This window comes from Mytilus galloprovincialis, chromosome 13 (assembly GCF_965363235.1).
Source record: "Mytilus galloprovincialis chromosome 13, xbMytGall1.hap1.1, whole genome shotgun sequence".
Classification (NCBI taxonomy): Eukaryota; Metazoa; Mollusca; class Bivalvia; order Mytilida; family Mytilidae; genus Mytilus; species Mytilus galloprovincialis.
The window spans coordinates 15,020,558-15,036,902 of NC_134850.1; the positions used below are offsets into that span (position 1 = coordinate 15,020,558).

A 16,345-nucleotide genomic window follows, 5' to 3' on the forward strand; every position below is an offset into this window, starting at 1 on the left:
TATATATTGTTTCGATAGTTTCTTATTCTTTGAAATGCATCTTTTGTTCAAATTTTTGATCATTATCAAATTTTCTAGGCACAAAAAACGAAACCAGTATCAGAGAGTGTGATTGGTTTATTATGAGCAAGACTTATAGTGTCTTTCTAACAAGTCCATAACAGCATTCCAACCGGGGATTTTAGGTGGAAATAACCTTACTGAGTAATCTTTAAATCGTCCCTGTAAAAAGAAAGTTACACTTTTGAATATTTAAAGATCTAAGGAGTTATCATTGTACACAACACAATTTTATTGATATCAAATTTAAGAAATACTATCTATTTAATAAAAAATTATACTTCAATTCCTATAAGCAAAAATAATGGTTTTCATAAAATGTTCTTCTTTAATATTAATAAAAAGTTTACAATCTGATATTATTATTTCAGAACCGACATGTGCCAAATATAACATCTATTCAAAATTACGAGTGAGGTGTAATCTTTTGGAACTTCTTTCTTATTGTGCATTATTTATAAAACTGAAAAATAACTTGTGAATTGTGCGTTTTGAAAACTATAGATAGGATATAAAATATCTGAAAGCCATAAAATAAAAATTTTAATACGAATATTCTAATTCTAGTTTTAAGAAGCGAGTTAATGAAATACATAGCCTCACCGGACACAATTACGAACGATTTTTGAACTGTGATTAATATTTTTTTTATGTAGACTACTTTTCTTGAATTTTTTATACCATAGAATTTAAGATGTATGAAGGCTTTGCATTTTGCATCATATCCCACATAAATTTTTATGCACGTTGGGATACTTTAGTAAGATTTGCGTGACCTCGTTTTACGGGTCAAGAGAGCCACATATGGACGCAATTCCGAACAGCATTATATATATTGATATATCTTGCAGAAGAAATCAATGACAACAGTCTATATTGATAAAGCATACATTAATCTTTATCTCAAACACATTTTCATAGGAAAATAAAAAGCACAAGTTTGTTTTTTACTTCAATTACTTCAGCAGTGGTTGCAGACGAAATGTCGGTCATGTGTAAAGGAAAGATTTCTGATTTTTTTTGTTTTTGTGTAAGTTCCTCCTTTAAAGGAGCACTAAATTCAAGTTTATCCATTTCGGTGGTGTACTTATCATTCATCTATGATTTTTTTTATATTGGTCAACGTTTCTTTCGGAGTTCTCTGGACTTTTCAATAAAATTAACATATTTTCTTTGGCCATAAATGGGTTCACAAGAGTCTAAAAAACGTCAATTGAGGGGTTATTTGGGCATGATAAAAGGCATCACGTATATGAACAGAATTAGGAGATATTTTTCTTTCTATATATTAACAAAAGAAGGCAATATGCACTTACCTTTATGTATTTTTTTTATATAACTTCCAGGTCAGATTGCCGTTCTTATAATATTTTAAGAATGACTTGTCATCGTCATCAACATTCACCAAGTGCACATAAATTGCATTATCATGAAAACAAGGGATTTTAATAGGGTTTTTTATAAATTGATAAATATAAACAAATATGATCTCAGAGGGCAAACATTGGAAACCGTTCGCAATTGTGTCCAGTCGCAATTGCGTCCTGTGGGGCTATATATTCTTACGTTGAAACATGGATGTTCGGTTAAAGTCTGGATGGCAGCTGAACAGGAAGTGACGCACGTGTCGTCTGCTTTACATGTCTTCTGTATATCCTGTATCAAGTCTGTCTGTAAGTCAGATTCAAACATTTCCATTGTACATCCACCCATATACAGCTCTTATTTGAAAGAAAAGATGTCAATTAATACAAGAGGTTATTGATTAGGTTCCTTTTTGCTATATTCCAAAAAAAATTGTGTCATTCATTAGGCAATGTTTGCCCATAACTCTATTCAGTATAAGCTCCACCCAGACCCTCAAGCTTGACAAAAATTTAACTTTTTTTTCTCTTCCTAGTTTTAATGTTCATGAAAGTAATACCAAAGTCAGAATCTGTTATGAAAAATAAAAACCTTCATGTTTTTGTAAAAAGAATTACTGAAGAGAATAATTCGATAAACATATGTCTGCTAGGGTACACCTGATCTTTCAAGAATAAGCAATATAATTATTTGTGCTCGGCTACAAACCTCCGTCGATATGGCAGTTAACATCGTATTCGTCAAACTGAATGCATTGGTCAAATCCTTTAACTTTTGGGTAGTATGAAACAAATGCGTAACACATTTCTGCCTATAACAGAAAATGTTGGCAGCTTTTTACACATTGTATGATAACTAAAACAAACACTATATTAAGTACGTTGGGATAGAACATTTTTTTCTATCCCTCCAATTTTTTTCCGAAATCCTTTTTTGGTGTACTCTATTAACCATTTTAAACCCTTTTCACGTTTGTCTGCGTTATATTATATAAAAAAAAACATTAATTTACTAGAAATAAGATTTACTCTTTACTATCAATTTCTACTTTGCAATTCGCAGCGGTCCACGATAATATCGTTTTTTTCTCGTTTTACTTGTTTCACATTTGACTCGATGCCTTTTATAGCCGATTTGCTAATTGTTCATGGCAGACAATCGCTTATAACTTTTCACTTTTTTGTCTTTTGATCTTGAAGTCATATGAAACCAGTGAGTGGTGAAAAATAATGTTTATCCAATTCTTGAACCAATGCATGTATATATCATAAACTTAGTCCTCTGTGCACGATTTTATCATTTTTTACGCAAATATATCGTATAATCGTCAATTTTTTTTCTCTCTGTATGTTATGATTTAACAAATATGGCTGCTCATTAAATGCCGTGTTTTGAAGCCGAAGTTTACCGATTGTTACCTTATAGTAAACAAATAACAAAAAGCATGGGTATTGAGCACGTGTTTAACATGTTTAACATGTACAATCAGATAATTGTTTATTTTAATGACAGATTCATGCGTATTGCGATCACCGGATTTTTACGAGAAGGGTAACGCTCAGGTCACTATGCATACGGAAAATATGTCGGCGAATTGCTTCCTGGAAGCAAGCAATTAAAAATAAGTAAACTTCTTCTAAATGTGGACAAATTAAAGAACTTTCCTAAAAAAAAAAGTATATGTACATAAGTTGTATAATGCAAAGTATCCATTTAGTTATAAAAAACAATGCATATTTTTTTTTTAATTTGAGGTTTCTTATGACTTTAATGGATAATTGTGTATGATTGCCAATGAGACACCTTTCCACTGGTGCGCTAAAACCGCGACCAATATGCATATAAATGTATGTTCAGATGTATTTTATACAACAGGGATTCATATCGGATTACTGGTACCAAACCTTACATCAGATCCTTCTCCCCAATATATCGTATGGTTCTTACCACCGGAAGTAAACCAACAGGATAGTTTAACTTCATCACCTAGTAAAAATTAAAAAAAATTTTTTTACAAATGTTCTAGTAATTATACTACTCTCGAACAATTTTTCCCGGATCTTAATTTTAATAATTTTAGATTGTCTAAAAAATAACGAACCCACGCCTTGTACGAGGGCCAGTTTTTTGTTGTTTTTTTTTGCTCACTGATTATACTTAAATAAATTTGTAAAAAAAGATAGAATGATTCGAATGATCAACATTAATTTTCAAAAAAGAACATTCGAAATGGCTAGATCTGCGCATGCAAACAACTACAAAACAGTCGACACCGAGCGTCATTTGTATGCCTTCGACCTTTAAGATTACCCGTAAAGTTGCTGTACGAATAATGAATTAAAGTTATAATGAAATAAGGGTTGTTATATTATTATGATTATCAATACCTGGTCGTACTTCAACTGGTGGATCATGGAAGTGTAATGGAGACTTGTGATAGTTGTATACAGAATCATGAGCTATTTCTCGGATCAGTCGTCCATTACGATATATTTCAAACTTTCCTGCAACTCCTGTACGGAAATTACAAAAAAAAAAGACGAGCGAGAAAATTAAAAAAAATACTGATAAGAACAATCTTTGCTTAAAATTCGAATAACCGGAATAATATATTGAATGGGTCTGTATAAAGTAGATGCTGCTTTTTGAAGAAAGCGTGATGTTTCATTTCATTGTTTTCAAGAGAAGAATAAAGATTCCATATGGTACCATGTTTATGTCTGTAAAAAATCCGACTTTAGACCTCGGAACCCTTTTAATTCTGTTAAAGTGCATTATCAGGATAGATCTAGACATCTCAGACAGCATCATCTGTACTGTATCGTCAAAGCTTAAGAATTTAGATTCCAAAACATGTATACCATTTGAATACCAGATAGAGAGTAGAAAAATATATATAATTTACATATTCACAAATTAGATGCATGCCTTTCAAAAAGTACACGAAATCCTTATTAATTCTAAACCCAGTGGCTTTTTTTTTTAAACACAACCCCTTAAATAATCCTTCATATATTATACAAATATAGCCTTTGTATGAGGTCGATACAGGGATATATTGACCTGAAAGAAGTATATTGACTGAGGACGAAGTCCGAGGTCGATATACTTCTTTGGGTCGATATATCCTGTATTGACCTCATACAAAGGCTATATTTGTTATATTATTAATTTCCGACCATGTTTGTATCAAAATCGTCATTTAGGTTTGTTGGAACTTTATAGATATTACATTGTCTCCTTGACAATAACAACATATTAGTTGTTATTTCATTTACTTTTTTTTTTGACATCTTATGTATTCGAAGATTTTTTTTCGTCAAATAATCGATCACAGATATCATTTGTTTCAAAACGTTAAACAATATCCTGAAATTCATTACATGACGTCACAAAGTATATCGGTTTTTAGATATTCTAAAAATAACCGTGCAATATGCTTTTTGCCGGTCAATATGCTTTTTGCTATCCGCCGTTTTCTCACTACCTTCGAAAATATAGTTTAACATGTGACTATCCTTAAACGAATCAAATTTGTTAAAATATACGAATTAATAATATATGTATATATATATAGAGCTACCGTCTCATCAATGATTTCTTGTAACAAGCTTGATACTATTAATGGAGAGCTCTGTAGTATGATTCGTTCCTGGAAAACAGCTTCAACATATTTATATTACTTGACACGAATAGAATGCACTTATGGATTATGCTTACCTAAGTTGTGCATATGGATATAAGTTTTTGTTAGATAGATTGGATGAGGAAGCATGCGCTGTGTACATGTCTCACTACAACTTCCGTTCAGCAGAAAATGGTCACTCCGAACAGGAATTTCAAGATCGTTTTGTCCAATCTGCACGTTTCCAACTTCATTTTTCCTAAGCTTGTTTGTATAATAAAGTCTTATACCAGAGTTATCTGAAAAGACCGTAGTTCAAGCCAATAATATGACAAATAGCATCCTCCATCAAAAAAGCAAAAATTAATAGGAATCATTCAGAGCAAACTCTGAATTTGTCCACTGACAGTTAGTCTGGTCAAATATAGGTGTTCACCGCTTGAATACTGCAAATTTGGTTTCATTTATTTTCGTGGGTACCAATTTTCGTGGATTAAAGAAGACTAACATGTTCGTGGTTTTGCCGAAGTTTGCATACTAGCTTGAAGGAAAATTGTCATTCGTTTCAAACGTTTAATGTCGTGGTTAACCTATATTTAAACGAAATCCATGAAAATTGGTATCCAACGAATACTAATGAATCAATTTTACAGTATATTTAGTGCACGAATCCACAGTAACTACAGTATTCAAACTGTTGTGATATTACTTGAACATTCAAAGTATCGGTTTTCTTTTTCATTATTGGTACGTATGACCGAACTCATAATAATTGCAATAATGTTATTCACAGACAGTTACTCTCATTGATTTCCCTAGGCATTGAATTGGGAAGGTACAGAAACATTCCAAGAGCACAAAGATTATTTAAAAAATGTGGAGTCCTTGATGACGAATTTCATGTCTTGTTGTATTGTGACATTAACATAGCATTGCGTTCTAATTTTTTTGCTTATCTAAAAGAATATGTACCATTATTTCAACATCTTGATGCATTTAATAAACTAAAACACATTTTAAACTCCATTCCTGAACTTGTTTGTCATGTTGGAGTCTTCATTAAGCAGTCTTTAGAACTGAGGGGGTCAGACCCATGTCAGACAAGCTCATGATTGTGTTTTATATATAACCGGAAGAAAAGTGACATTGGGAACTTTTACTATAGTTTGCTAAGTGCTTTTTAGGAACTCTCGTTTTGAATTTAATAGGTTTATGAACTCTCGTCTTAAAAAGTTATATGAACTCTCGTTTTGAATATTTATATGAGTTTTCGTTTTAAATTGATTTATTCTTAAATATAATGTTTCTTCTTTCAAATATCCAAAGAGATTATAGATTTACTATTTTATAACTTAATCCGATGGCTGTCAAAAGTGCTAAATTTACACTCAACTTAAAAGAAGCAATTATTGCTATTTTGCTAAGTTAAGCCGGAGGACAATAATCCGTTTATTATTACATAAGATTAGACAATGAAAGATATATTTCTTGAGAACCTTTTATAATGTTTTTAATACCCTTATCTTGGAATTAATTTATGTTTTGTAAACTGTTGCTGGGGCAGTCTTCCCCTTGCTTTCGAACTGTAAACTTGTGTTAATAAATCTATAATACTAAAATTACGAGGTCCAATTTGTCAGCCGTCATCACGTAAAAAAGGTGAATCAAAGAATTCAACTTTATATAGAACTAATATAGTACAATGGTGTTGATTAAAAATTACACCACTCTAGGCCCATTTGTTTTCCACGTAATTAATATTGCCAATAATTAAGAAGTTCCGGATCGAGTCCGACACCGATACCAATAGTATATTCACCTGTTACCTATTACCTTATCTGTACTTTCCGCATCTGACAGGCGCACCACCAAACAGTGTATTTAGAATTTTGCAGTATACAGTTGAGTAAAAAATACTCCATTCCAGGTCCTTTTGTTTTCCAAATTATTAATATTACTAATAATTGATAGATTCCAGGTCGACGGGTTCAAACAGAAAGATTATGAAAGCAGAGAAAACTGTGCACCTTATACATGTTATAATCGGCATGACTTTATCAGATGACAATACCAATACTAAAAAAAGGCGTACGCATAATTGTATATCAGTCACGGACCCGCGCTATCACGGGTGTGTTCTAGTTTGTATATATTTTTATACGGTCTTGCGTTCAAAGCAGCCATAGTGTCGATTATAGACCTACAGACTTTAATGTAACCCGTGCCGAAGTTCACGGACTTATGCCGGGAATTCACGGGGTTATAATTGGGAAGGATCCAACGATTACCGTTACCTTTGCAGCCAAGCGAGTGTTTTACTTATGAACTAGTCCCAGTTTATATGAAGAAATGGAGTTACCAAAGTTGGAAAAATTTAACGCGTTCGAAACAGAAAATGCAGATATGTGGATACAGCGTTACGAACTTATGTGCGAATTTTCAAAGTGGGATGACGTGCAAGCCACAAGAGCGTTTACATGCTTTATTGACGATTACGTTTTAGCATGGTACATGTTATTAGACAATGAAGACAGAAACAACAAGCAGACATTGTTCAGAAAATTCACGGAGCGCTTTGGGAGAAAGAGTATAGAAAAAGTGGGATTGTGGAAAGATGCAGCCGATTTAAAACAAAAACAATACGAAACTGTTTCGCAGTTTATATCCAGAATCGAGAGACTCTGTTTTCTAGCTGGTCAAACATTAATGATGGAACAATTTATTCTTCGTGGACTTAGACCAGAGTTTGTTGTTCCGTTTGTCACCGCAACCGGTCTTAAACAAAACTTTTCCGTAAGTGAGGCCATAGATGCTGCTTTGCTAGCAGACATCACCATGCACCTAGCATCGAAACCAGAACCAGTCACCAGTGCTATAGAGGACAATCCTACACCACAGATCCAACCCAGAAGTGATGGTAAGTGTGATACATACTGTAATAGTTACGAACATTTTGAGAATGCACAATTTTACGTCCCCACTGTCAATGTACTTAATCATGTTTATAGACAACAGAAACGCCCCCCAAATAAAAGGCTTCAGAGAAACAAATTCAATTTTTATAATAGTAGTGCTAAGTTCCACAAGTCCCACATAATTCAATCAAAAACAGGTTTATGAATTCTAGAAATAGCCCCCCTAATCAGAATATTGTAAATTGTTTTGCAAAACAGTCTGTTCAAAAGCCGATTGTAAAATAAATGTAAGAATAGGTTCTATTTTTGGTTTTCATTTTCACATTTGGAATCTATCGTATTAAGAAAACTTCTAAGACTAGTTAACATCAACGTTGTTCTAAATATGTCTGAAGTATTTGCGAATAACAGTAAGAAAACTTCATTATTCTACTATGAATATTCACTTTTTTTTCTGAGATATTTGTCACTGACATTTGGAAAATAAGCAATAGATCGAGCTAAAGTCAGTGTATCCTTGTTGTATCATAGAACCTAGTGTTTTACACAAGTGAAGGTTGTAACTTTGAACAAAGATCACTGACTATAGTATACCAAATAACCACAATTATTGTTTAGTTGTCGTTATTATTTTGTATCATTTCACGCTACATACTATATTAGTAGTTGGATTTTACACGTATGAGCTTCCGTATGAATATATAGATTATCGGTGGTGTAACAAAATCATTTTATAATACAATTTTAATGCGAAACAAAAATGCAAGATGGACTCGTCATCTGTCTTGTGGTCTTGTTTCCGTTGGGTGTACAGGAGTGACGACCTGTATACTACATTTCAGAAAATGCCTTATTATGTTTGATCAAAACCTGCTTACAAGGTAGAAATATAACCACTGTTAATCTGATAATCTGTTCAAATTCTTGATAGAGTTTTCGAAAACCTTCCAGTATAGTGTAGTTTTTGTTAGAATCACAAACGGGTCAATGATTATTATTGCCCCCCCCCCCTTTTTTTCTGCAATTCATTGAATACTCAGATACTTAGTCCTACTTTTATGATTATGATAAAAGCGACTTCTTTGTTGTTTATATATCTATACATATGATAGAGTCATGTTGTTTTTTTTCGATTTGTCAAGTGAAACTGAATATTTTTAGTACATTTGTGTTAATCCCTCCTTCTCAGAGTATAATATACTTATGTCAGTAGCCCCCCTCCTCAGAGTACAGTATACTTATGTCAGTAGTCCCCCTCCTCAGAGTTAGTATACTTATATCAGGAGTCCCGCTCCTCAGAGCGTTAGTATATTTATGTCAGTAGTCCCCCTACTCAGAACGTTTTAGTATAGTTATGTCAGTAGTCCCACTCCTCAGAATATTAAGTATATTTGTTGTAGTCCCTCTCCTCAGAGTATTTAGATATTTTTAATGTCCCATCCTCATACCCCCTGTGTATATTAATGAAAAGGCCCCATATATGTGCATTTTCTATGTTCGTGATGTTTTCGGTATGTACACACTTTCAGCAACCAGAAAGACGAATACCCAGAGACGAACTACCCATAGAAGAATTACCCATAGATGAATTACCCATAGACGAATTACCCAAAGACGAATACCAAAAGATGATTTACCCAAAGACGATTTTCCCAAAGACGATTTACCCAAAGACGAATTATCCATAGATGAAATAACATTTCAAGCTTAAATACAAAATGTAGCAATTTGTGCTCGGGACGAGCACTTCGGGGAAGTAGTGGAGAATATAACCGGAAGAAAAGTGACATTGGGAACTTTTACTATAGTTTGCCAAGTGCTTTTTAGGAACTCTCGTTTTGAATTTAATAGGTTTATGAACTCTCGTCTTAAAAAGTTATATGAACTCTCGTTTTGAATATTTATATGAGTTTTCGTTTTAAATTGATTTATTCTTAAATATAATGTTTCTTCTTTCAAATATCCAAAGAGATTATAGATTTACTATTTTATAACTTAATCCGATGGCTGTCAAAAGTGCTAAATTTACACTCAACTTAAAAGAAGCAATTATTGCTATTTTGCTAAGTTAAGCCGGAGGACAATAATCCGTTTATTATTACATAAGATTAGACAATGAAAGATATATTTCTTGAGAACCTTTTATAATGTTTTTAATACCCTTATCTTGGAATTAATTTATGTTTTGTAAACTGTTGCTGGGGCAGTCTTCCCCTTGCTTTCGAACTGTAAACTTGTGTTAATAAATTTGTATATATTTTTATACGGTCTTGCGTTCAAAGCAGCCATAGTGTCGATTATAGACCTACAGACTTTAATGTAACCCGTGCCGAAGTTCACGGACTTATGCCGGACTTTCACGGGGTTATAATTACATCAATTTATAATTTGAACTCTTAAAATATGTTCTATTATATTGTATTGTATTTCATTGTATTGCATTGTATTTAAAATGTATAATTGTTTGTTTGTATTCCTTGACCCTTATGGGTGTAATTTTGCAATAACGATATTTAATATGAGGCATTACCTGTAAATGAGGACGAAGTCTGTATGAATTATTTTTTTGTAACTTAAATATTTGTTTAAAAAAAAGGAAACGGAAATACCGTAACGTTTCCGATTTTGGTTCTGTTGTTAGGGATTTAGTTGTGACGTTATTTAAATTATGACGTCATATTAAGCTGGTTCTCGACTGACTACTACACTTTGTTCATATACTTAGTAGTAAATACAGATAAATTGTATGTATAATACAATCAATGGCAAGCGTGCTGTATCAGCCACCCGTGATGATATCGATATCAGCACGGTTGCAAAAGCTTTATCACACCTTTAATCTGTATGACGTCACGTCATCGATTGCAGTCACCGTTGCAAAGGCTTGTTTATCAAAACCATAATCTGTATGACGTCATGTCAAATCTATAATCTGTATGACGTCATTTCAATCCTCCTCTGTATATAATAAAGTGTATATGATATGGCTTTTTCAATATCACACACCGTATCAACCCTCAACCAATATAATCCCTCGAGCTCTATATAATAAACACAGAATATCTCAATATATACACGTTATATTAAAAAATTTCAAACTGTATAATAAAGTGAATAATGTCAATTAACACTAAGTTTTAATTTAATCTGCTTTTGATATGTTTCATTGTTTGGAAACTATTTGTTGATAAGTACCTTTTTCTATTTTCATTGGTCAAATCGTTTCTATGATCATGTTTTATAAAGGTTAATTTTGAAACGAAAGGGGATGGAACAATAGAGAGAACCATGTGACGCATCGGTACCCGCTCTCGATCTACGAGCAGCGGCGGGTAAATGTATGTTGTCATGATTACTGTTTTGTAAATATGCTTTATGAACTGTGCTTGTATATATGTTAGATGGAAAAATAAAGTATGGGATCAAGTATGTGAACGTTCATGTATCCACCAGTCTCGTGTATTGATTTACCACAACTTTCCAGTCTGGAACATCTGCCATCTAAAACGGGCCTAAATTGTTTGGATTGTAAATTAATACTGTTATTCATTTTCGATGTTAAAGAAATTCTAAACACGTCAAATAAGAAGAAAATTCTAAACGTGTCAAATACATTAGCAGAACTAGGATCTTCAATATTAGCACCATACCTGTTAGATTCGAATCCAAGTTGTAATTATTCCAATGGATTTGTATAGACATGTACTTGTAAGAGTTCTTTCCGAACCGGATACCAGTATCAGGATACGTACAAGTCTTCCCATCAACCCCTATTGTCCACTGAGCCAACCAGCTTCTACATCTGCCATCATATGTTCCACATTCATGTGGTTCCTGTTCAGATTACACGAAGTTGAACTTCACCAACATTTTTCAAAGTGAATTATTATTTTCCATCATGATGATCCGAGATATATATAGCCTCGTTAAAATTAAGACATTGTTAATAATTGTAAACTGAATGTATACAGTCTTCTTTTGTTATTTGTTTTCTCTTATAAAACTTGCTGATATTTGTTGGAAAGAAGTTGTCCACTTGCAATACGTTTTCACACAGCATGTTTGTGTTTATCGATCTATATACAGTTTGTTTTTAAATTTTAATGCTATTTATAGTATTTATAGTACACAGCCAAACACCAGTATGTAGTGAACAACTCTAACTATACTTACAAATATATTGACGTCAAAGTCACAGCTAAACACCAGTATGTGGTGAACAACTCCAGAGTGTTAAAAACTAAACTTACTAATATATTGACGTCAAAGTCACAGCCAAACACCAGTATGTGGTGAAAAACTCCAGGGTGTTAAAAACTAAACTTACAAGTATATTGACGTCAAAGTCACAGCCAAAAACCAGTATGTGGTGAACAACTCCAGAGTGTAAAAAACTATACTTACAAATATATTGACGTCAAAGTCACAGCCAAACACCAGTATGTGGTGAACAACTCCAGGGTGTTAAAAACTATACTTACAAATATATTGACGTTAAAGTCACAGCTAAACACCAGTATGTGGTGAACAACTCCAGAGTGTTAAAAACTATACTTACAAAAATATTGACGTCAAAGTCACAGCCAAACACCAGTATGTGGTGAACAACTCCAGAGTGTTAAAAACTATACTTACAAATATATTGACGTCAAAGTCATAGCTAAACACCAGTATGTGGTGAACAACTCCAGAGTGTTAAAAACTATACTTACAAATATATTGACGTCAAAGTCACAGCCAAAAACCAGTATATGGTGAACAACTCCAGAGTGTTAAAAACTATACTTACAAATATATTGACGTCAAAGTCACAGCCAAACACCAGTATGTGGTGAACAACTCCAGAGTGTTTAAGAAAAACTATACTTACAAATATATTGACGTCAAAGTCACAGCTAAACAACAGTATGTGGTGAACAAATCCAGAGTGTTTAAAACTAAACTTACAAATATATTGACGTCAAAGTCACAGCCAAAAACCAGTATGTGGTGAACAACTCCAGAGTGTTAAAAACTATACTTACAAATATATTGACGTCAAAGTCACAGCCAAACACCAGTATGTGGTGAACAACTCCAGAGTGTTTAAGAAAAACTATACTTACAAATATATTGACGTCAAAGTCACAGCTAAACACCAGTATGTGGTGAACAAATCCAGAGTGTTAAAAACTAAACTTACAAATATATTGACGTCAAAGTCACAGCTAAACACCAGTATGTGGTGAACAACTCCAGAGTGTTAAAAACTATACTTACAAGTATATTGACGTCAAAGTCACAGCCAAACACCAGTATGTGGTGAACAACTCCGAGTGTTTAAGAAAAACTATACTTACAAATATATTGACGACAAAGTCACAGCTAAACACCAGTATGTGGTGAACAAATCCAGAGTGTTAAAAACTAAACTTACAAATATATTGACGTCAAAGTCATAGCTAAACACCAGTATGTGGTGAACAACTCCAGGGTGTTAAAAACTATACTTCCATATATATTGACGTCAAAGTCACAGCTAAACACCAGTATGTGGTGAACAAATCCAGAGTGTTAAAAACTAAACTTACAAATATATATTGACGTCAAAGTCATAGCTAAACACCAGTATGTGGTGAAAAACTCCAGAGTGTTAAAAACTATACTTACAAATATATTGACGTCAGAGTCACAACCAAACACCAGTATGTGGTGAAAAACTCCAGAGTGTTAAAAACTATACTTACAAATATATTGACGTCAAAGTCACAGCCAAAAACCAGTATGTGGTGAACAACTCCAGAGTGTTAAAAACTATACTCACAAATATATTGACGTCAAAGTCACAGCCAAAAACCAGTATGTAATGAACAACTCCAGAGTGTTTAAAACTATACTTACAAATATATTGACGTCAAAGTCACAGCCAAACACCAGTATGTGGTGAACAACTCTAGAGTGTTTAAAATCATACTTACAAATATATTGACATCAAAGTCACAGCTAAACACCAGTATGTGGTGAACAACTCCAGAGTGTTAAAAACTAAATTTACAAATATATTGACGTCAAAGTCACAGCCAAACACCAGTATGTGGTGAAAAACTCAAGGGTGTTAAAAACTAAACTTACAAATATATTGACGTCAAAGTCATAGCTAAACACCAGTATGTGGTGAACAACTCCAGAGTGTTAAAAACTATACTTACAAATATATTGACGTCAAAGTCACAGCCAAAAACCAGTATGTGGTGAACAACTCCAGAGTGTTAAAAACTATACTTACACATATATTGACGTCAAAGTCACAGCCAAAAACCAGTATGTGGTGAACAACTCCAGAGTGTTAAAAACTATACTTACAAATATATTGACGTCAAAGTCACAGCCAAACACCAGTATGTGGTGAACAACTCCAGGGTGTTAAAAACTATACTTACAAATATATTGACATCAAAGTCACAGCCAAAAACCAGTATGTGGTGAACAACTCCAGAGTGTTAAAAACTATACTTACAAATATATTGACGTCAAAGTCACAGCCAAACACCAGTATGTGGTGAACAACTCCAGGGTTACCTATCAGTCCTTCGAAGGCGATTGCATTGTAATCTTGATCGTCTGGTACCTTTTGATACGAAGACATGAATAATATATAGAAGATATACAGAAGAATAACAAAAGACATACTAAAGATATATGTAGAATAATAGGTAGTTTCGTTTTTGACACTGACTATATCATGTGGAATATCTAGACGAGCCCGTTAGGGCGAGTTGAGATATTCCACATGATATAGTCAGTATCAAAAAATCGGTAATTATGACGTCACACAATGTATTGCCTAATATTTTCAGTGATACAACCAGTACGTTGATACTCGAAAATATTAGGCAGTAAAGGGGAAATATACGAATTACCGATAAATACAAAAGAATTCCAGAAAACATATTTATTTTATATAGAGATATGGAAAATATACAAATTGTATACTGAAGATACTGATCGAATATATTCGGAAGCTTAATGCATGTGCATAAGATTGATTGATAGATGGCTGCTTAGCATCCAGTGGCAAATGTGTCATATATATTCAGGAATTGAAAAGAATAAATTAGCTATCATGCATAAGGTATTCTAGTAATCATGAGTCTGTAAGGAGGGTCTGCCATGGAAAATTTGGACTGCCACTTGAAAATGAGGCTATTTTTGATAGGCAAAATAATTTTAAACCTTAAAGAGTTATTGCAAGGGTTCAGAAAAAGAGGCACAAACTCTCTATCCGGAGGCATCGGATTTAGCGTCTCCCTTTTAACCGACGTGGATTCGTACTTATACATCCCGTACAGACAACCCTGTGGATATGCAAAAGATGAAAGGAATGTATAGAAACAAGGACGGATCCAAAAAGGGGAGGGGGGTTTCCAACCCCCTTTTTTGGGACGATCAATGCATTTGAATGGGGACATGTAGTTGGACCCCCCCCCCCCCTTTTTTTGTCCTGGGTTAGAAACCCCACTTTTTAAAATGGCTGGATCCGCCCCTGAGAAATGCCAATGGAATACAGAAGATATACGTATCTGCACTTTTGAAATAAATAATTTGACATTTCTATTTATCTTAGAAAATATATACGATAACGTATTACAGACTAGATAAGGCTTATTTCTTATGCATAGATTATACATACTATCATTCAAACACGTACACATTTACCTTGAATTGTTGACAAACATAATGCGTCAATTTCTGTGGTACAGGTTGTTCTGGAATTCGTATGTCCAAGTGTTTCACATTTCCATCTGTCGGTAGTTTACAAACAGATTGAACACAAATTACAAGTAATGAAATTAAACAAATAAATGACCACATTCGTTATGATGGTATCGCAAATCCCACTTCCTATAAGATTGGAAATTTTTATCAATGGAACTTATCTATCTGTCAAGTTCCGGTTGATCTAATTGAACTTTTTATACAATATTATTCCGTAATTTGCTATCCTTCCAACCTGAGACTACTATAACCCATGGTGGTGTCAGTTCCAACCAAAGTTATCTAACCATATGTTGACGCCGTCGATGTTAGAAAAGCAAAAACCGATGGCTCTTCTTCCGTCGCAGGCGTGAAATAAATGGGGAATGTGTCCATGGGACGCAGATGATGCCCCCGCTTGCATATCATATAGTTATAAAAGGGACATAACTGACGAACAGAAGCAGTGACCTTATCCAAATGTATACTTGATCTGAGTTTTGAGGTAATAAGTATTGTGTACAAGTTTCATAAATTTGGTTGATGCAAACTTAAGTTTAAGAAAAGAAACAAAAATTCAGCAATTTTTCCATTTGTAAAGAGGCAAACTCTAAAATGTTAAAGCGACGCCACCAAAATTCAAAAT

At 33.5% G+C, this 16,345-nt stretch overlaps 1 protein-coding gene across 1 annotated transcript; it reads right to left on the minus strand.

Annotated features, from left to right (window-relative positions):
- Positions 1-99: 99 nt before the first annotated feature.
- Positions 100-15,871, minus strand: LOC143057822 (dopamine beta-hydroxylase-like). Its single transcript, XM_076231240.1, has 9 exons — positions 15,661-15,871; positions 14,462-14,572; positions 11,616-11,799; positions 5,146-5,349; positions 3,813-3,938; positions 3,335-3,411; positions 2,134-2,236; positions 1,627-1,781; positions 100-222 (listed from the first exon to the last, which is right to left on the minus strand). Exons 1-9 carry the CDS (start codon positions 15,814-15,816, stop codon positions 121-123), a joined length of 1,218 nt encoding a protein of 405 aa, XP_076087355.1. The 5' UTR covers positions 15,817-15,871; the 3' UTR covers positions 100-120.
- Positions 15,872-16,345: the final 474 nt, after the last annotated feature.

What these genes read in the sequence shown, in the direction of transcription:
- LOC143057822 (XM_076231240.1), bottom strand. Translation starts at nt 15,816, where the DNA reads ATGTGGTCATTTATTTGTTTAATTTCATTACTTGTAATTTGTGTTCAA. An exon ending in ACCAGTTGAAGTACGACCAG is followed by an intron (nt 3,412 to 3,812) that starts GTATTGATAATC and finishes AATTTTTACTAG; the next exon opens with GTGATGAAGTTAAACTATCC. An exon ending in CCGAACATCCATGTTTCAAC is followed by an intron (nt 223 to 1,626) that starts GTAAGAATATAT and finishes TTCTTTTTACAG; the next exon opens with GGACGATTTAAAGATTACTC.